This window comes from Nyctereutes procyonoides, unplaced genomic scaffold (genome assembly GCF_905146905.1).
Source record: "Nyctereutes procyonoides isolate TBG_1078 unplaced genomic scaffold, NYPRO_anot_genome, whole genome shotgun sequence".
NCBI classification, from domain to species: domain Eukaryota; kingdom Metazoa; phylum Chordata; class Mammalia; order Carnivora; family Canidae; genus Nyctereutes; species Nyctereutes procyonoides.
In genome coordinates, this window is record NW_026575082.1 from 16447976 (window position 1) to 16470388 (window position 22413).

At 45.7% G+C, this 22413-nt stretch overlaps 1 protein-coding gene across 1 annotated transcript in view; it reads left to right on the forward strand.

Moving 5' to 3' along the window:
• The window catches only part of LOC129514632 (collagen and calcium-binding EGF domain-containing protein 1), a 225350-nt gene extending 203359 nt beyond the window's left edge, over positions 1 to 21991 (forward strand). Inside the window, exons 6-11 of the mRNA XM_055333365.1 lie at positions 6164 to 6267; positions 10838 to 10958; positions 15994 to 16133; positions 16233 to 16268; positions 16947 to 16982; positions 17864 to 21991. Of these exons, the coding sequence (XP_055189340.1) occupies positions 6164 to 6267; positions 10838 to 10958; positions 15994 to 16133; positions 16233 to 16268; positions 16947 to 16982; positions 17864 to 18097 (671 nt within the window). The 3' untranslated portion in view covers positions 18098 to 21991. The remainder of the gene's footprint in view (positions 1 to 6163; positions 6268 to 10837; positions 10959 to 15993; positions 16134 to 16232; positions 16269 to 16946; positions 16983 to 17863) is intronic.
• Positions 21992 to 22413: the final 422 nt, after the last annotated feature.

A 22413-nucleotide genomic window follows, 5' to 3' on the forward strand; every position in this document is an offset into this window, starting at 1 on the left:
TTTAGTATTTTACTAAGAAAAACATTCCAACTCCAGTAACCAAGGACATCAGGAGGCTAGGAGAGGAGGAATCCAGACCCATAATTAAAATTATGAGCAAGGACAGGAATGTCATATGCCCTGAATATTAGAATCATAACTCAAGCGATGGGCCACTGAGAAGTTGGGGGGCTGGCTTTGATGGTGCTGGCAACAAAAAGCAAGTGCCCTGGACGTGTTTCTTTGACAACCGCGATGCCATGGAAAGTTCCTTGGCTTGGAGGTCAGGAGAGCTGGCAGCCAGAGCTGCTTCAGTATTAACCTCTGGTTGTCACTGGTTGGAGCACTGAATTGAGAGCAGGTTCCAGGCCCCAGCTTCCTGCTCTATAGGAAGAGCAAGAACGTTGGGCTGGATGAGCTCTGAAGACACCTCTGTCCTCGCACATCTCTTCCACAATGTGGTGGGATATAGCATGAGTCACATATGCCCGGCCAGCCCTGTGAGCCCTGGTGTGGTCCTCATTTCTTTGTCCTCTATCCCAGCGAGTGCCAAGGCTTCAAGACCTAAGCCGAGAACTTTCCTTACAATATCTAAAAGATGAATAATTAACATCCAGGTACTCAGCAACAGGAAAAGTGAGGAGCCGGACGAGCCAAGCACCTAGAACATCACAGCCAGCTGAGCAGCTTCATCTGTTTAGGACTCATTAATACCTAATATTTCATCATGGTTATTTATTTTTTGATGAAGAGATAATGATTATTGAATACAAACACATGTGATCTAAAACCTTTCCCCCTTCCTTTAAAAAAAAAAAAACCTTTTATTGTCCAACGTCTGTGACATTATAGTCAGAGGAATTTAAGATCAAACACAGCCTCAGCTCACCATTAGAGAAGCGTGTGGAGAGCAGAGGGGCCTGGCCTCGAAAGTGCCCCCGACAGTTGAAAGGTTGCCATGCACACACAGGCATGGTGACACAAGCTGTCTGGCTACTAGGCAGGAATGGCACGCTCAGTCACTTTCTTTCTTTGAAAATATGTAGCTGGAGCCAGTTTAGGCACTCCAGGGAGTCTGTGTAGCACAGATGGGGAGACAAATTAAGGACATGTTGGCTCCATAGTAATTAGCTTACTGCTCTATTTTTCAACTTTTGTTTACTTTCTGATAGAGTGACCATGACCCCCAGCGTCCCTTAGTACAGTGTCAGGGATGGCCAGGTGTTTCATGTAACTTTCAAGTGCCACTAATCCATAGATCAGTGGTTCTCAACCTGGGGAGCTTTAAGTGCTGATACTGTTCCCTGGCTACACACCCCAGATGAGTCGGGTACAACATAGTGAGATTTTTTTTTAACACCCACCCCTGCCAGCCACCACCACCAAGTAGTTATAATGTGCCACCAGCATTGAGAACTGCTGCCAGGGCACAGACCTCCGCACCCAGCTTTTAAAAACAAACCTGCTTTGTTCGTTTGTGACGTTGCCCGTATGAAATATGTTGAGAACATCCTTGAGTTTATTGAAATATTACTAACACAGTATCTAAGGAACTTTATTTCTAAGGCTTTTGACGGATAGCCTGCTCGAAGGGAGTAAAAATTAGAGCTCTATGCCCCCATGTGGCTAATAAATAATAATGCACCTTTGAAACCTGAACTGGTTGGAGCAGAACGTTGAGCAATCCCTCACAGGGGCACGGACACAGTGAGATGCTCGGTGACTACAGCATGAATTGAGAACACTGAAACCATGCAAAATCAGGTGTCTCCCCAGATTTCTAAATGAATTAACATAGGGTACACAGGATTCTCTTAGCTCCACACTTGACATTACTGTAGACAAACTGTGGGATAGACGAGCCCCAATTCAGAACAGATTGCATGTTCCAGGCCTATACACGCAGCTTATCTTCCAACCATCTGAGAGCTCTTTCCAAAAGATGATGTAAAGAGCCCTACCCCACATCTGTTATTTTGTAGGGAACTTAATACCCACAATAATTACATTTACGGAGCACTTGCCATGTACTGGGCTCTGTTCTAGGAACTTTCAGATCTTATTTCATTGCCGCTATGGCAGTTACCCAGGTGATAAATGCCTTTGTCATTTTATTGCTTGAGAAACATGCCCAGAAGCTGTGGCTTCCAACCTAAAGGGTACTAAGTGGCAGCATCGGGATTTAAATTCTGATCACCTGACTCCACCAGAGCCTCTGCTCCTTGCTACTTTGCTCCATGTCTGTGGACTGGATGGAGTTAACCTCGATGTCTGTGTTCTGGTAACTACACAAAGGGGCAAAGAACCCACCAGGCATTTTCAGACAAAAGTCCTTCCACGGAGCTTATTCTCCAGAGCAGCGATGGCTGAACATACTTGTACTTCAGGGTCCCTTGGAGGGTTTTGCTGGAACTTGTGCACTAGGCCCCACTCCCAGGATTTCAGGTTTTCAAGAACAGGTGCCCATGTGGTGATTGTGCTGCTGCTGGTCTGGCAATGACACTTGAGAACCACATCCCCAGAGCCTGCCTGCCAGAGAGTGCTCCGGTGTCCCAAACAGAACTCCCAAAAGCAGGCTCACTGCACCTCCACGATGCCAGATTCAGAACATGCAAGCGCCCAGCCTATGTACTCAGCACTCCGGAAGACCTGGAGCAAGTCACCTATCTGTAGAGGAGATTGAACCAAAAACACATCAGTTCTAACTCTCCATGATCTCAGCGAAGTAGAGTCTAGAACCTGATAGGTTTATTCTTATTGTGAAAATATCAAGTTGCCTCCATCACACCAACACTTGGAAAATTCAAGTGTACAAGAGCAGAAAGGAAAAGACGGGCTTCTAACACTTGTTCACAATGGCCTGGCTCTGCCAACAAGGCTGGTTCCTTACAAAGGTCAATCACAAAATGTTAAATAGGTGTCCTCATCTATTTTGCATTCTCGATGCCTCACATGGCCTAGCAAAGAGCAGATGCTCCATGGGTAGATAAGAGGGAGAAGGGGAGGGATAGATGAGTAGTAGGTGGATGAACAGACAAGTAGGTAAGCCAGAGAAGTGGATGAGAAGATGGGATGGACAAGAGAGGTGGGTTACAGGATGGGATTGTAGAAATCAACCAGCCGATGGTCTGGAATGGACAAATGTCCTCCAGCTGTCCTTCAGCACTAACAAATGTAATAAACCTGGAGCCAGGGTCCTCCATTTACAGGGGTCCACCCTTCTCTGCCGTCAGCACACCCAGAGTTGCTAAGGCTTCATCACCACCAAGTGGGCTCTTGCAAAGAAATGCCCTTGTGTCACTCTGTTATGTTCGAGAGTGATCTAAATAACTCTAGTCCTCCTCACGTGAGTCCAAGCTCTGTAGGCAAGTAGGACTATAAACTGGTACATTAAGCAGGGATAAAGAGCCAAGAGGAAATTGCCTGATTTGTGGAAAAGGTGTTGGACTCAGATTCAGGAAACTTCAATCCTAAACCCACATCAGTCAACTTGCATGTGAGATGACTTTCAGAAAGTTGCCACATGTCAGTTTTACCTCATTCTGTTCCTGTTAATACTCTCCTTTAAGGATCCTGGGGTTATCAACCAAAAGGACTGCAAAGGGCTTGGTGGGTTGAAGATTGTGCCAAGCACCGTGTCCCATGTATAGGACTAGCGGGTGGCATGCCAACTCTTTCACAGGCATTATCTCATTTCATCAACACAATAGCCCTGTGCAGTAGGAATTATTCTTCCAGTATTAAGGTTGAGGAGATCGGGGCTTATCAAGGTCAGATAACTTGCCCAAGATTCCTGAGCTAGTCAGTGAAAGTTCTGGGCTGTGTAGCCAGGATAATAACCCTCAGGAGACCATGCTCTTAACCACTCCACTTTACCACCTCCAAGTAATTCTTTCCCTATCCTCCTAATTCAACCCGATATTACACAGCTGCACTGAGCCAACATCACTCCGCAAGTGTAGCAATAGAACATGTAGATGGGGAAGCCACTGGTAGGACCGTTAGCCTAGGAAGTGGGGATTAATGGGGTGGCCCTGTTACATCGAGTACAAATAGATTTAAAAAGAGACTGCCACTGTCCGTGGATCTAGGTGCCTTTCCTACTCACTCAAAATCTAAGCTATAGGTCAACCCTATTGCTTCTAGTAACTTCGAGATGGAGCACTGCTTCACACCCTTGCGCCTGCTGGCTTGAGAGATGTTCCCAACGTGTGTGCTCCAAGCCTCAAGCCTCCCGTGAGGTGCAGGGATGGGGCGTGGCAGGTGAGCTCTGCATCTGTGCTGCAGGTGAACAGCCAGAAATTTCTGTTGCCAAGTTGCCCCCAGGCTCCCTCACCTCCCGAAGAGCAGAAACACCAGTCCCCACGTAGATCACCAAGCAGAAGACGGGCCCCTTTGGAGCGGCAGTCAGCCAGGCTGCGTGGGGAAGGCTCATGTGAGCATGGGGCTGTCCTAATGCCCAGCACACCCGTCAGTTTGCTAGGCCTGCCATAGACTGCCACCAGCTAGGTGCTTAAAGGACGGAAGCGTATCATGTCCATTCTGGGGGCTACGAGTCTGAGATCAGGTGTTGGGAGGGTTGGTTCCTTCCGAGGGCTGTGCAGGAGAATCTGCCCCATGCCCTCTCCTGGCTTCTGGTGGGGTTGCCAGCAATCCTTGGCATCCCTTGACTCCTGCTGTGTTACTTGATCTCTGCCTTTATCTTCGTGTGGCATCTTCCCTGGGTGCACATGGACGTCCTGATGTCTCTCCTTTTGTAGGAATACCAGTCACATTGATTATGGACCCAACATAGGAGTAGGACTTCATCTTAACTCATTACATCAGCAATGACCCTATTTCTGAATAAGGTCACATCCTGAGGTCCTGGGGATTGGGTCTTCAACATACGAACTTTGGCAGGGAAACGGTTCAACCTATGACACTCTATTTCACAGATATTGCATAGCCACTTCCCAGGGAAGTTTAGAACACCCGCCATTTGGACACATGGTAACTGTCGCCTGACGTCAGGACTGCGGTATCTCTGTAGAGAGAGGACAGGCTTTGTGGAACGTCTGAACTGGGTCTTGATAGCTGAGAGATTTCCATGAATGGAGACAAAGAGGGCTTCCCAGAAAAGGGGGAATAAGAAAAACACATGAGCCAAGAAGGACAAGTGGCATAGAGGGACATTGCTCAGCTGTCCCCAGCTCCATTCCAGACAGCCAGGGTGGTTATCCACACACCCAGCCCAACCCCAAAGGCTTTCTGGGCTCGGCGTGCTTATACATCCCTGGGTGTCAGACAGTCCTTCCCAACCACAACAAAACCTTCGCACATCCTCCCTCTCACACCACTGACCTCTTTCGCACATAGCCTGGTGGTCTGCACCTGCTCATCTCAGCAAGCGGAGCTCTAGGGCCCAGTCTCTCCAGCACACAGGCTCATGCAGCCCATTTCCATGCCAGTAAGCTGAGAGTTGTGTGAATTGTTGGCCACATTACCATTAAGCTCACCCATTCTTTCTTTAGCAAGATGTGATCTCACAAAAAAAGCTCTTGGAGTTTCCATTGCTGTACAAGGCAGCATTGGGAGCCCTCTCAGTGGACAGCCAGACTGCCTCTCCTGGTGCCTGTCCCACTTTACCCCAGACAGGTATGTGCAGAGTACCTGGAACACTTCCCCTCCTGACTTCACACCTCCCTGGAGGGGTCAGTGCTCAGTCCTGATCTGGGGCCCCACCTGGCCTGGCTGTGCTCAATTTAAACAACTGGATTATCAGAGCTGTCAGAGACCAGCTTGGTGAGCCCCGCACCAGAGTCCCATGCCTGAGCTCGGGGAGAAAATTTACAGTAGGCGAACACTGGCCCTAGGATGGGACTATAAATCAGGTCAGGTCAGTAGATCCCACCTTCTGAAAAACCGTGATGAAAGGGCCACGGTTCACATGTTCACATATGAAAGAGGAAGATACTGGGGTCCCTGAGTGGAAACAGCTGAATCCAGAGCCGAGATGAGGTGCCTGTGTCGCTCCCCTGACCCGGGTGTGGGGTCAGTGACCTGAGAACTGTAGAATCACCTGCCTCTCTCCCTCGCGTGCCCCCCTCTTCCTCGGCAGACTGCCCTCTGCGATGCTCTTTCTGGGGCTGTCCTCCAGCCTCCCAAACTTTGAGCCACCCCCCAACCCCCCGACCCCCCGCAGGGCACGAGGAGAAGTCTGAGAACGCGGTGGAAGCTGGAACCTGCTGTGCCACCTGCAAGGAGTTTCACCAGATGAAGCAGACGGTGCTGCAGCTGAAGCAGAAGGTACGTGCAGCCTCTGTCAGAGATAGTCACATAAAAGGAGGGGTTGACAGAGACGAAGAGGAAGGATGCTTAGAAACAATAAGAAAGTGAGTTGTCGCCCACAGTGTCCTTGAGCCTTCACTGAGGGTGGGGCCAGCTAGGTTTGGCCCTGAACTTCATTTTGCCCGCCCACCCACAGAGCTGCCATCTAATTTTTTTTAAATTTTTATTTATTTATGATAGTCACACACACACACACAGAGAGAGAGAGACAGAGACACAGGCAGAGGGAGAAGCAGGCTCCACGCACCAGGAGCCCGACGTGGGATTCGATCCCGGGTCTCCAGGATCGCGCCTTGGGCCAAAGGCAGGCGCTAAACCGCTGCGCCACCCAGGGATCCCCAGAGCTGCCATCTAAAGGGCAACAAGATGACCAAGGCAGGAAAGGGATGGAGATTACCTAATTAAAACCTATTAAGGGATCCCTGGGTGGCGCAGCGGTTTGGCGCCTGCCTTTGGCCCAGGGCGCGATCCTGGAGACCCGGGATCGAATCCCACGTCAGGCTCCCAGTGCATGGAGCCTGCTTCTCCCTCTGCCTGTGTCTCTGCCTCTCTCTCTCTATCTGTGTGACTGTCATAAATAAATAAAAATTAAAAAAATAAAATAAAATAAAACCTATTAAAACAGGCTGTGAGGCAAGGGGCGCGTGGTGAAGCCGTAGGGAGGAGGAGCTAGGACTATTGCAACTTTTGGTGAAATGAATGTCCAGACAGAGGGTCCTGGGGCAGACTTACACAATTCTGTCTCATCTAACATTTTGAGCATGTTTCCAATAGAGGACGTCCTGCCTATAAACTTCCATAAGCTGATGATAAACTTCTGTAGCAGCTTGATTTTTCACATTGGAAAGCAGCCGTTTGGGTACCTCGTGTCTACAAGAATGAGGACTGACTGACCCACTCTATAAAAGGCTCCCACACATGCCTCAGAGAATATCAGATTTCTAGTAACATTGTTGTGCTGTGAGTAATGCCCCCGTGATGGATCTAGGACCTGGTTTCTTGAAACTATCCTGGGCCTAGATCGATGGTACTTACTATACCTGAGTTCAGTCAATTTGGCAGTTTGTCAGCAATTCAGAAATTGTTCTTATGCTGATAAAACATAAACGTACTGCTTTGTTTGCTTAACTGCTTCTCCCTGAGGCTCTTTGCACATCAAAGAGGATATATTGTCTGCTTGACTTTGTTATTCTAAAGGCCAAAGGGTAAGCACAGGACAATATTGCTTTTCCATGTTCAACAAACATTCAAGCAGCCCTTAATGAGAACCACAGCTACCAGGCAAAACAAGCAGATGGATTGGCGGGGAAGAATGGCCTCACTGGTCTTTCATGTGTTGTTGGCAAAGATCTATAGATGTATCCTGTAATCAGGATCCTAAGGAGTCTGTGATCCAAAAAGGGGAACGGATGGAACACTTTGTAAGTGTAGCAGCGTGAACACAGAGAGATAAACACGTCCCACACACGTCCTCAGGTTAAAGTTGCATTGATACTTACTGAGCAAATCCAAAAACGGTTCATGGAAGAAGTAAGTTTGCATTTCATAGGCCAGAGGATTAGGGTTTAGGGGAGGCAGTTGCTCAATATCTCAAGACCTAAAGCTACTCTCTGCTTCCTCTCTCGGAGAGTTAAAAATCCAGGAGCTATAGGGAAGCTTTTTCCATCCTGGATGATCATTACAATAGTGCTACTAAACCTCATGAGTTGTTCAGAAATGAAGCTACTAAATCAGTATCTGGCTTTCCCTTAGCCTCCCTGGCTTTCACAGAATGTAGATTCTGAATCTACATTCTGTGAAAGAAATATTGAGGGGCTTCACGATCGTTTGTGATTTCCTCTGCTACCTTGATCTAGTTGCTCTGCAAAAGGGGCCTCCTCAGGATGTTGGGAAGACTAGTCCATTCTAAAGTGACTGTGGATGCTTTGCTGAGGATCACTGGTAACACTGAAAGGCAACTTGGTGTAGTAGTTAGGAGCACAGATTCCAGAACCATATAGGCTAAGTTTAAATCCTAGCCCCGCTACAAGTTGGATATATGCCCCTAGGGAAGCGACTTAATGTCTCTGTGCCTCCCTCCTATTGAAAGGGGATGACAATACTTTTTCTGTTTTCATGTTGATCAAATGAGTTAACATTTATAAAGGTCTTAAAACAGTATTCGATACTTAGAGCTTTGAATGTTTACCAAGTAACATTTTTTTAAAGATTTGAGAGAGCACACCAGTGAACATGGGGGAGGGGCAGAGGGAGAGGATTTCAAGCAGAGCATGGGGGCAGGGGCAGACAAAGAGAATCTTTTTTTTTTTTTTTTTTTTTTAGACAAAGAGAATCTTAAGCAGACTCCCCCTGAGTGCAGAGCCTGATGTGGAGCTCAATCTCTCAACCCTGAGATCATGACCTGAGCCCAAACCAAGAGTTGGAGGCTTAACTGAGCCACCCAGGTGCCCCTAAATAACATTAATTATATGTCCGTACAAAGTGCTTTACAGGCAGCATCTACTTGATTTGTACCAACAACTCTATGAGGTAGATACTTTATTAGGAAAGCTCATATAAGATAATGATATTCGGGCAGCCCCAGTGGTGCAGCAGTTTGGTGCCGCCTGCAGCTCAGGGCGTGATCCTGGAGACCCAGGATCGAGTCCCACGTCGGGCTCCCTGCATGGAGCCTGCTTCTCCTCTGCCTGTGTCTCTGCCTGTCGCTCTCACTCTGTGTCTCTCATGAATAAATCTTAAAAAAAAAAAAAAGATAATGATATTCATGATTCTATCAATTGGAATCTAGGAGAAATGTAGACCCTTCCTATTTTACTATGATCTTCACAAATACCTGCATCCCCCAAGCCCATCCTCTGCTGTATTTTATGCAGCAAGTCAAGACAGGGACCCTGGCGACCTGCCTCCAAAACAGTAGGACCTTTACTTTCCACTCATCCTGCTGATGTGTAGAGGAACTGAAGGGAGCCGGGTTGTAATTACCCAGCAGCAAGTCATCCAGGAAACAGAGGTTGACATTTACTGGATCACCTGACAGCTTTTCTAAGGGAGTAGAGAGAGCTGAACGTGCAGGTCTCATCTTCCAGGCTTGATCTCTCAGATCCAGAGATGGCTGTCTGGCATCAGAACATTCTAAGGCTAGGGATGAGCTTTGCCATGTGCCTTCTCCAGGCCTCTGTTGCTCTGTGTGCACAGGGTTTCCAAGCAGGGCCCCTCCAAGAGGATGTGGGGACAAGTAGAACATGTTCCAGAAAATCTCAGAGACTTGGTTTTTACTGAACTCCAGGATCCAGCCTAAGTCTTCTGGAAGGTGTAGCTGTGACCCTCAGAAATGTGCCTTTCCCCACCTGACTTGGCACTTTTCAAATTAGCTTCTTGAAAGAAAGAGACTGCAACTACCATTTATTGAACCACTTAGTATGTCCCAGGTCCTGTCCTGGGCACCTAACCTACAGGATCCAGTAAGAAACAGTGACCATCATGGAAAAATATGTCCGCAATGCCAGCCCTACACTCAAAAGGTGGAGGCTAATTTCCAGTCTCCGAGTGTGAGCTGTGCGTAGACTCACCTCCAGTAACTAGAAAATGATGGAAGTGATGGTGTGTAACCCTCACTATGGTGGTTACACACCATAACACAAACCATATCTATGGTTTCCCATTAAATCTCCACAACTGTAAAGGTGGCTGGTGATGTTCCCTTTTATTGGTGAGGAAGTGGAGATTCATAATATTCAGCTCACCCATAAGATTCACACAGCATCCCTGACCTCAAGGAATGTGAAGGTTATTTGTCTGGGTGGCCCCTCCAGCTTCCCCTAGAGTGAGCTACCTGCAACCCAGGAGGGAAAGTAAAGAGGAAGCCATGGTGCCTTTTATGCCCTCGTCGCAGAAGTTACGCACTATCACTTCCATCATTTTCTAGTTACTGGAGGTGAGTCTGTAAGTACAGCTCACACTCAGAGGGTGGAAGTTAGCCTCCACCTTTTGAAGGTAGGACTGTCAAAAACTTTGCGGGCGTATTTTTCCATGACGGTCACTGTTTTCTACTGGATCCCCACCAGCTGAGTGTCTAGATGAACCATAAGCCAAATTCTTGGCCCTGGCTCCCAAGGCTGAGGGGCGTCTAAGAGCAGGGACCATGTGTTGAGCACCATTGTCACCTTAGAACCAAGCACAGGGCCTGGCACAGGGTAAGTACTAAATAAAGTAATTAACACATTGAAAGTCTGAAACAAACAGAATCTATCCATTATGGTAATAATGAGTAATGATGATGTCTGGACTATCTGGAGGCTACCCAGGTTTGTCCACTAACCAGCCAAGTGATCTCATACAAGTGATTTTCACTGGAAGGCCTCTGGATTTGGAAGGGGATTTCTACAGCTCCTTTGAGTTCTAACAGGCTCAGAGGGAGGGGAAATTACCACAAAAAGAATTTGCAGGCTCTGCAGACACAGAGATGCGAACAAATCTCCCTGGCACTGGAGTCATCCCTTCCTGACCGTGGATCCCTTTCTCTTTACAGATTGCCCTGCTCCCCAACAGTGCTGCCGACCTAGGCAAGTACATCACTGGCAACAAGGTGCTGGCCTCAAACGCCTACCTTCCGGGACCCCCTGGGCTGCCTGGTGGCCAAGGCCCTCCTGGTGAGTGGGGAGGAGGGCAGAGGATGGTGACAGAGCCACCAGCCAAAGCCTGCCGGGAGCTCATATGAGCGCGGGCTGGACCAAGTTCAGCCTCCGTGGGTGAGGGCAGCCACAGGAATCCAGGGGGCTCCCACACCTATGTTATGAGAAGCCTGGGGGAATTGGGTCCCCAAGCCTAAAAAGCCCTCATAACCAGGAGAAATCTGGAAGAAGGAGGTCATTGTCCTGGGCATGGGTAAGATTTTTAACATTTTAAGTTACTGAGAAACAAAATGAAGACTTATTTTTAATGGTAACATACAAAAATAGAACTGGGTGAGGAACCCCCAGGGTACATCAGCCAGCTGTAACCACTTATGGCCAGCCTTGTTTCTGCTTATTCCTCAATCTTATTTCCTCCTTCCCCTATTATTTGTGAACACACTCACATCTGTATTTCTTTATATATTTTTCTTTGTTAAGTCAGCGTTATTGAGATAAAATTAAATACAGTGAAACGTACCCCCTTTAAATCACAGTTCAACAAGTTCTGACGAATATATACGTCGTATATCAAGCCCATTCTAACCACTGCCGTATATCTACATCAAGATATAGAATAGTTCCATTACCCCAGAAAGTTCCCTGTGCCCCTTTGCAATGTACTTCTCTGCTTCTAACTGTAGAGAACCACTGACCTGCTTTCTAACTACTTTTATCTGTTCTAGAACTTCAGAGCAATGGAATCTCATCATAGGTTTTCTTTTTGTCTGGCTTTTTGTATTCAACATATTATTTTAGAGATTCACCCTCATCCCTTGAAGAAAATCCCAAATGTCCTATTGTTCCATCAGGAAATACACAATGAGAACTTTAAAATATAGTTACATGATATTTTCTATTTTATTATGAGTCCCTCTCCATAGATTGATCAACAGACTCTTATCCACATCAGTAAAGGAAATGATATTAGTGTCAGCAGATGATTCTAGAACATGGAGTATCTTATCCCTGATTATCATTGCTAAGTGGTATACTAGGTGTTCTGAATGACCTCGCCTTCTAAAATTTTTTTAAAGATTTCTTTATTTATTCATGAGAGACACAGAGACAGAGAGAGAGGCAGAGACACAGGCAGAGGGAGAAGCAGGCTCCATGCAGGGAGCCCGATGTGGGACTCCAGGATCACGCCCTGGGCCAAAGGCAATGCTAAACCACAGAGCCACCCAGGGATCCCCCTCGCCTTCTAATGAGAAAGAGAAGGCACAAAGAGTAAAAGCCAATAGAATAAGATGGTATCTGTATGCCCCTAAGTAAGTGCACAGGTGCTTTCTGCTGTGAGAGCTTACAGAAGGGAGACCACTCTGGCGGACAGTGATCCCAGGACTAGGGTTTGACATGGACTTGGAAGAGTGGTAGGGTTTGTTCAAGCAGGAAGAATATGGGAAGATTTTAGATTGGAAGTTCAACAAGAACAAAGTCTCCAAATTCATTCCAGACTAGTTATTTGTTTTCTTTTTCACTTATATCTTAATCTCCTGGTTTCTACCAAACATAGGTGCCCTGGGTCTCAGTCTATACAGGGAACAAGAACTGGTCCAGGACCTTAGTTGATCCTCTTGTTCGTTTCCTGGGCCTTGGTGGAGTTTTCTCCAGATGCCTCCCACAGGCAGCCTCTTGCTGCTTCTAAGTAGATGTAGATCTCCTTACAAATTGATTCCCAACACAGAGTTCCCCCACCATTTTCTAAGAGTATGTTCTTGCTCTGCTTCCCTGGATGAAGTTCATCTGCAGGCCAGTCTACAAATCACTCCCAACAGGGACAAATGAAGTAGAAACAAGGGTACCATTGGCTGTATTTCTTCTTAATGAATGACTTGCTAGCTTTCCTTTCCAATTCTGCCATCTGGTTTCTAACATAGTTTGAGCTGTCCAGGGTCCTTGATGGAGCAGAGAATAAGAGTACTAACTTTGGCAACAGACTGTGCCCTTACTTTGTCTTCCAATCCTTTCTTTCTCTCTCCTAAATTCCAGCACCAGTTTATCATGTCCTCCATTGAGATGTTTTTGGGCAGCTAGAGAGATAACTAGATTTCTCTTATCCATAACCAAAAGTCCAGTCCCAGGGCTTAATCCAAGACTGGAGTGCCAACATTGGAAACTACACTGGGTTGGAATCCTTTGGCTTTGGTGGTGACAAGGTGGCTGCTGCTCCCTGGCGCCTACTGTTATGGATAAACTGATTCAATTTGCATATCAAAACCCCACATTCTAAGGACACTTGACATACAATGATCCTGAAGTTCATTGATTGTGTAAATGAAGACAAAATGTTCTCTCTGTCCTGTCCTTGTGCTACTGGAGGGGAAGGATTTAGTTATAGGAGGAATCTGATCCCCTTTCCCAGGTAAACTCTTTCAGGATGTGCCTGGAACCAGCATTGAGAGTAAGGATGTAAAACATGTTTTCATAGAACATTGACTGTCTTTAACTTTGGTTTAATTTTTCTGTGAGCTATAATAGATTTCCCCAAATATGAAAGATCAGAAATCTTTGTTTCCTTGATTTGACTTTTCTGTTTTCTGACGCCTGAAAATTACTCTGTTCTGTCACTAGTAGGAGCTAGATAGTATTACTGTATGCATTTGAAATAAGCATCACTGGCAAATAATTCTAGCACAGCAATCAGCCACTGTCTTCAGTGTGCTCACTTGATGTGAAACATTTTCTGAAGAGCATGTATGTATCTGGGATTCTGCAGATGTGCAGACGATTAGGATGTGGCCCATGCCCTCACAAAGTTGACAGTTGAAAACAGGTCAAAACTCATGTTGTTACATATGCAAAAGAATGAAGTTGGACCCTTCTCTCACACCATATACAAAAATTAAAATGGATTAAAGATCTAAATGTAAGATCTGAGACTATAGAATTCCTAGAAGAAAACATAGGAGAAAAGCTTCATGATGCTGGATTTGGCAAAGATTTCTTAGGTATGACATCAACACACAGATGACAAAAGTAAAAATAGACAAAGGGGACTACATCAGACTTAAAAACTGTACGTCCAAGGGTACAATCAGCAGAGTGAAAGGCAGTCTATGGAAGGGGGAAAAATATTTGCAAATCATTTATCTGATAAGGAGTTAATATCCAGAATAGGAGATAAAAACACTACAACTCAGCAATAAAAAAATCAACTCAAAATAAAATTAGACAAAGGACTTGAATAGACATTTCTCTGAAGATGATATACAAATGGCCAAGAAGCACATGAAAAGATGCTCAACATCACTCCTCATAGAGCAATGCAAACCTAGCTATAAGGTATCACTTTGCATCCATTAGGACAGCCACTATCAAGAAAAGAAGAGAATAAGTGTTGGTGGGAATTGTGGAGAAAAGAGGCCCCTTGCACCATGTTGGCGGGAATGCAAACTGGTGCAGCCACTATGGAAAACAGTATGGAGTATTTTTTCTAAAAAAAAATTAAAAGTGGAACTAATATGATCCAGCAGTCCACATGTGGGCATAGTATCCAAAAGAATCAAAAGCAAGAGAACAAAGAGATGTTTGCGTACCTGTATATGTGGCAACACTACTCACAATCGCCAAGCTACCCATGTCCATCAGTGGATGAATGGACAAACAAAATGTGCTATATACAGCAGTGGAATATTATGCAGCCTTAAAAAGAAGGAAATCTTGTTGCGTGCTATAACATGGAGGAACTTGGGGGACATCATGCTAAGTGAAATAAACCAGTCACAAAAAAGACAAATGCCATATGATTCTACTAATAGGAGGTATCCAAAGCAGTCACGTTCATAGAGACCAGAAGTAGAGTGGTAGTTGCCAGTGGCTGGGGAAGGGGAAATGAGGAACTGTTGTTTAGTAGGTACAGAGTTTTAGCTTTGCAAGATGAAAAAGTCCTAAAGATCTATTGCACAACAAGGTGAATGTACTTTACTAAACAGTACATCTTCAAGTTGTCAAAATGGTAACTTTTATATTATGTGTCATTTACTACAATAATAAAATATTCTCCTAATGCTCACCTCCTTCTCCCTCATCCCCCTGCCCCAGCTGACATTCCAGACCTAATGTAGAAGCCAACATCCTGAAGCCTGCACCAAGGGGCTGCCCCACAGCTTAGCACCTATGCTCCCCAGGAGCCGGCGAGGCATTCCCTCACCGTGTGCCAGACACTACCCCCCACCACAAGCCCAGCCCAAGCCAGAGTGACTATTTACAGTTCTCCATGTCTGTAGTTAAAGGTAGATGAGCACTGTAGGCCTTCCCCATCAGTTTCCATAGTAAATATGGCACCATCTGGCACACATACCTTATCAAGCAGGCACAAGAGCAGTCCTATAGCTTGGTCTTAAGCTCAGGAGACTCCCAGTGCTCTGTCACTTTAGGCTTCGGAGAAGAAATTAAAAAAAAAAACCCACAATGTCTATAGGGCCCAGGCAGGCGGCTCAGATGAATGAAGACTCGGGGTGTAAGCAGTGGAGAGAAAGCTAACCCATCATGCCAATGGGAAGATGTATCTGGGATTTAGTTCTGGCTTTAGTTCTTCCTGTTTTCAAACAGATGCCATTGTCCAGATTTCTGTATGAAATCTCCGCAATTTTTAAGTGTTAGGATATTCAGAGGACAATGGTATCCATAAACGACTACAGAAACCCGTATGGAGTTTATGTGGTATGTATATGGATATGGTTATATACATCTGTATTTGATATATAGCTAATGTATATATCTGTATCTATTATATACACACATTATTTGTATAGTATGCTGTTAATTCTCTTACAGAGAAGAGGATTGAGATATTTTTGGAGAAATGTGGTCTGCAATGATTATATAAGGATGGAGAATTCTGATCATGTTAAGTTTTAAAATGCTTATAGGGCATCTTAGTAGAGATGTCAGAAGGCAAAGGGCAGACTGCAAAGAGAAAGGCTGCAAAGGGCTCCCAGACTCTTTGGTCAGCCAGAGCCTTCATCCTCCTCACGGGATACGGAGCTAATGAGATGTTCTTTGATTACAGGCTCACCAGGACCAAAGGGGAGCCCGGGTTTCCCCGGAATGCCAGGCCCTCCTGGACAGCCCGGCCCACGGGGCTCAATGGGACCCATGGGACCATCTCCCGATCTGTCTCACATTAAGCAAGGCCGGAGGGGCCCCGTGGTCAGTATTTTGTCGGAGATCCACTTACTGTTGTTGAGGAAAGCCTCTTCTTGTCCCATGCCTTTTCCTTCTGTTGAGCTAGATCCCTTTATCTTGTAGGGTCCGCCAGGTGCACCAGGAAGAGATGGCTCTAAGGTAAGTCTTAGAGTGGTCCTTACAGCCCAAGTATTACTAATTGCAGCCAACTCGGCAGGCATCACATAAAGCTCAAGCACTGTTTACTACCCCCATTTTGTGCCTTGCAAAATTGAGACACTTTTTCCCCCAAGCAGGAAAGAAAAGCTAAGATGTAAATAACCGTAATTACAAAAACAACCATCAAAACCACTTCTAGGAATGAACAACCCCCATAAATTTTAAACAAGCCTCCGTGCAGCAGTGTTCTCCTGTAGGGCTGTGGTGTGTGTCCCCACTCCTTTAACACGTTTGCATCAAGACCAGGAAAAGCTCCATGTTCAGCAAGTGGATAGTTTCACTTCAAGAGCTGCCCACTACTCGCCTCTCAGATAAGTCAGCGTGCATTACTTTCGAAAGTTTGTAAGTTATTGCACACGTTGCCTGGAAATACAAGCATTCCTTTTGTCAGATCTGGACTGAAAATACGTGGCCCTGGGGGACATCGGAATGAGAGACACTTGACCCAAGTGGTTCTGTTCAGATAAATGGTCCCTTGAGTCCAGCTTCAAGCTTGTATTTGTTTCTGATAGAAAATACTTGTTTGTGCAGGGCAATGGTGATGCTGGGGGTCTAAATAGAGAGTGGTAGTGGCATCCAACATGGTCCACAAAGCTAATCCGACCTTTCTGCTTGCAGGGAGAGAGAGGGGCACCTGGACCCAGAGGGTCGCCAGTAAGTAGCACTATCTGCCCCGCTCCCCCGCTCCCTCAGGGGAATGTCCTCAGGGATGTAGCTCTGATAAGCCTATAAGTGGGTCTTACCAGCAACAGCCAGCCCCTTCTAACCATCACTCATCCTGCCCAAGTCGAATTCCATGGTTAGGAAAATCATGGAGGACTTTAAGAACTGGTTGGGATTTATTTTTAAAATTTGTTTTCTGGGTTTTTGGTTGGTTGTCCCCCCCCCCCCCATGTTAATCTTTACATGGAAGATCTTCTGTTAGGATTAAACAAAAACAAAAACCAGCAGGCCATGAGTCTATTTGAGCATTTATGTTGCTGTAGGCCTTTAATATACGTTAACTCATTTAAATATTCACTTATGAAACCCTATGATGTTGGGGCTATTATCTCCATTCTACAGATAGGGAGATGGAAACCCAAAAAATTGAGTGACTTGCCCAAGACCAGCTAGTAAACGACAGAGTTGAGATTCAAACCCAACAGAATCCCAACCTCTTAACCACTACTCTGCACCTCCATAAGTCTCTCCCCCATTTTCTTAAGGAGAGTAATGTGGGAGGGTTCTTCTCATATTCTTTAATTCTACCAGATTTGATGTAGCTGAGAATTAGGAGGGAGGAGAGATGATGTGTCACTTCAGCTCATATAGAAGATGAAGGAATTAGAAGACAATCTTAAGAACACCACCCCCCTCCCCACCCTGGCTACTATAGTAGGTGTTACGTTTACTCCACTTAGGACGCAGGGTTATCAACTAAATAGTTGCCATCGAGCCAGGGAGAGTAGCAAATCATGGTGCCCATAGAAGCCATGGCTTTGCACGGCACTGAGTCTGTGGTCTTCTGGCTTTGACTCCTCTCATGTGCACAGGGACCCCCTGGTTCTTTCGACTTCCTGCTACTTATGCTGGCTGACATCCGCAATGACATCGCTGAGCTGCAGGAGAAAGTGTTTGGGCACCGGACACACTCTTCAGCAGAGGAGTTCCCTTTACCTCAGAAGTTTTCCAACTATCCAGAAACCATGGACTTCGGCTCTGGAGACGAGTACCCGAAAAGAACGGAGACAAGGGACTTGGGACCCACCAGAGACTTTTATCCTTAGCACATCCCATCATCCGTCACGCCAGAGGAGAGGAAAAGGAGTGTTTTCACCTGCAGTTAAATCATATACAGAAAAAAAAAACCCACTGGAGACCCAGAAAAGATACATCTTTCATCTCTTTACTCTTTTCCTGCCTTCTCCCTCCTGCTCTTCTTCCAAATACTGTTCTCAGAGTCGCCTGCAAGAGACCTGAGGGAGTCAGTCACTAATTTACACACTTCCCTCCGAGAGACAGTTAGGGGGGCAGAGGGCTGAGGGATCCTACATTTGAAGACTCCTTTTACTTCTTATTTAGGAATTTCTGGATTTCTGAGTTAAGTGGCCCTCATGGGGTCTTAAAGGTCCAAAAGGGGAAAAGTGGCAAGGTGAGCTCTGAGAAGAGGTGAGGTTACTTATTAAAAAAAAAAAAAAAAGTATGTGTCCAAACTAGACTACTAGTCAGTATCAAAATTAGGCTTCTTTAATTAAAAGGGGGAAAACAACCATGTATATCTGACCTTGGCAGATATTTTTTCCTTGTCAATCTAATGTATTTTAAATAGTCTATCCTCCTGTCCAACTTTGTTTACCAATTTTGATTAAAGGAAGGAGGGAAATGAGGAGGAGCAGGGATTAGGGAAGAGGGAGAAAAATTATAGTCCTCTATTTACTCTCCTGTAAAGTTGCCACATTCTACATTCAAATATGACTATTATGGGTTTGGGCCGTGTGGTTCTGTAAGTTTCCTATTCAGAGAAGAGTGTTACTCTAGCTGTAGGAGTAAATCCTCTTCTCAGAGCAAACGAATGAAGTGCCCAGATCCCCTCTAGAATGACGGGCTCCTGGTTTGCCAGGACGGTTTAAAGCTACTTGATCCCATGAGTGGGCTCGCTCAGTAAATCACCGATGGTTAAATAAGAGTGGTTGACACATAGGGAGATGCGCTGAATGGCCTGGATCTGCCTGGGTGCCCAGAAGGTGCCATTAGGCCATGATCCTGGTTAGATCAACGTGCACTGGAGGCTGGAAGGAGGCAGTCGGGGAGGGAGAAGCAGAGCCTGGGGCAGGTTCCCGAAGGACTCTGTAGAGGCAAGTCAATCTGCTCTCCTTGGGAATTGGAAGCCCTTGTCTGGGGCCAGCGGAGCTTGCCAACACAGAGAGTATGCTCCACTGGAAGTTCTCTTGGAGGCAGACAGAAATAACAATTTTTCTTGGTTGCCAGAAATTTCCTTCCCACTATTCCCATTTTTCCCCAGTTTTCCATCATTCAGTCCAAGTTTTCGTTCTCACAGGCCTTCTCCTGGATCCTCCTTCCTCAGCAGAGGTGGGAAACAGCCGGGAGAGGCTTGTATTCTCAAACTTCTGTTGAGTCTGTGGTTGCCCATACACCTCTGGGTCCCAGAGGGGAGCATATTCCAGAAAAGACTTCCTCTGGTTCTGTAGAAACAGGACCAAGAGTAACCCCCGAAGAAATGAGCAAGAGCATCCACTCTTTTGGAATATTGTTGGGGAATCTCTTGGTTTTGATGGGGATTGCACAGTTTTCCTTGAATCCACATTGGCATCTGCCACCCAGAAAGGCAGCCACCTGTTCGGCAGCCCTCCCCTCTGTCTTGAGCCTCACGGATGATCATTGTCACACTCATGCTTGCTCATGGTGGGGCTCCTCTTCCTCACCCTGCGGTTTCTCCCCATATTTCTGGGACATGTGTGTTTACTTCTCTTTTTCCATTTTGCCCGTCATTTAACTCTCCTCCTGGGAAAGCTTGTTGAGGAGAGCCACTGTGGGTGAGCGTGTGCCACCTTTCAATCTTCTTTCTCTAGAACCAGAGGAAGGACTTCTGTTTGTGAGTCTCCCATGACAACAGCCTGCCGTCCCTTATTGCCATCAAGGTAGAAGCATAGCCAGTCAGCCACTGGCTGGGTTTTTCGCAGACCCTTTGCTCCACTGTTTCTTCCTCTTGCAAAATCCCCAGGGCCAGTCTGCCAGAAAGTCACAGGAACAAGCAAACGCATTCTCAGCATTCCTTTTCTAGCATTTTCCCTCCACCTTCCGTCTCTCCAGAGTCCAGTCTTCACCGCAAAAGCTCTACCAACCTCGGGTTCACTGAGAGCTGAGCTAAGCAGCTGTTGATTCCCATCTGGAATGCATTTAACATTGCCTGTTTGCAGAACACAATATTTAAAGGGTGTGGATGGATGAGTGCTAAAGAAAATTATTTACAGGCCTTAGGAGAAATAATTAGGTCCATCTTTGATTTTTTTTTTAATGAGGATTTGTGTTTAGAAATACAAACTTCTTTATTGTCACATGCTCATAAAATGCAGCCAAACTGCATGTTTGACCAGAGACTAGGATAATATATTTTAAAAGGAACTGAAGGAAGTAATATCTGGGATTCATGAGCCTATTCTATATGCTATTTTCCAGCAAAACAGATAATAACCTGTATTATATACTTTCCATCTGCTAGATCAGGTCAGTTTATAATTGTTCATCCCGAGATTCTCAAACCTTGGACTGCTACCCAGGAACAAGTAGGTACCCTATAAGCCCAGATTATACTTTTCGAAGATAAGGCAAAATCACTGTTAATCCTCATGTATCTTTTAGTGACAGATAGGACGTCAAAGCTCACTGTCTAAACAGTGCTTCTCAGAACCTAATGGGGAATAAAATTTGCCACAGCTTTGCTAAGCTGCACCATGTTTTATGGGGAGAAAAAAGATCTTTGCACATCTCCTCAGCCCTTTAGCAGAAATATTGGCTTTCATTTTTTTTCGCACCCTGATAAATAGAATCTAAAATAAGACCTCATAATTGCTCTTTTTTTTTTTTTTAGAAAGCTGTGGGAATAAAAAATATGCTATTGAAAATAGTGCAAGGAGGGCATCCGTTTTCGTTTAGGAAAATCCTCCTCCATCCCCATTTCCAGAAGGAGAAATTATAAGCTTTACTATGCCAAAAAGTTTGGGGGTACAAAGGGAATGCTGTCTTCTTGGTCCTGTGTTCATTCCAACACCCGCCACTGAGTGAACTGACCGGCTGAAGTCATTTCTACTGTATAAACGTAGGCCCATAGCCTAACAGGTACACATAACAAATGTGCATTGGCACGGGGGCAGGGGTATTACCCCACCAAACACCAGGTGAAGGGCACCCTGGCTCTGATCATACTTCCCTCTCCAGGATTCACAACTACTCTTTGCCTTATGATGGCTTTCTCCAGGCAGGCAGGGAAGATCATCGCCGTGACTAGGCACCAGGCATCTCCTTGCACCGAGAGCAAATTCCTTGTCATACTTTGGGCATCCCTCCCCCTCTCCCCAAAGGCTGGCCTGTCACAGAGAGACAGCAGCCTCATTGTGCAACCTTGACATCTTTCAGATAACCTTCCTGAAGAGGAAATTTATTCATAGGAATCCAGGCCAAACAACTAATAGAATAGAGCCATCTCAAGTTATTAATAATAAATTCAGGGAAAGAGATGAAGTTTTTCCTGGCATGCTCAGCGTGTATATTTCCCAACAAATCAAAAAATAATTTTCCATTTGAAGCAAAAAAAAAAAAAAAACATGACTGGAATTGTTAAAGCATAAAATCTTATACTTCACTAGTTCCTTCAAAAAAAAAAATGACGGCTTTAGGGAAGGCATAGACGAAAGAGCCTTTTACACATCCCCCAGAGACCCTCAGCATTCTTTATGAGATCCCGAAAGCATGTGCCCTAGAGGATTCTGTGTGTGTCACGACTGTTATTTTGCAGCGACTTGTCCTATACTGAAGTAGCTGGGTTCATTATTTATAACAGGTCCATATCACAGTTGAGCTAATATTCAAACAGTTATGGATGTGATACTATGAAGTACTTTTGATGAGATTATATATGCTTAATAACAAAGTTATTTTTCTTATGTGGTTGTCCTGTGTTTTGTCCTGACTCTTGGTCTCTGTCTTTATGAGATGAGTACAAGGAGATGGAGACATCTCTCCCAAGAGCTGGAAAACGCATTGCCGGTGGGCCACCTCCTGGGGTCTGAGTGTGGACCGAACATCTGAGTCTGAGTCAAGGTCAAAAGGCCCATGTGTCCAGCTGGGGAGAATGCTCTGGGGAACCACTCCCCCCCCCCAGGTGGGCTCTTCAAACCGGAACTCTAGGGGGATCATTGGAGAGGCCTGTGAGGGTCCTGCGCCCTGCTCCTTTTGTACTGTGAGCAACTCACTTCTCAGTTGGTTCTGGGTTAGAATTCCACATAAGGCTGCCTTCAGAGGAGAAAAATAAAAGTTGACTACCTAAAAGAGAGGGGGTAGGGAGGAAGTCCCTTGAGTTGGTAGC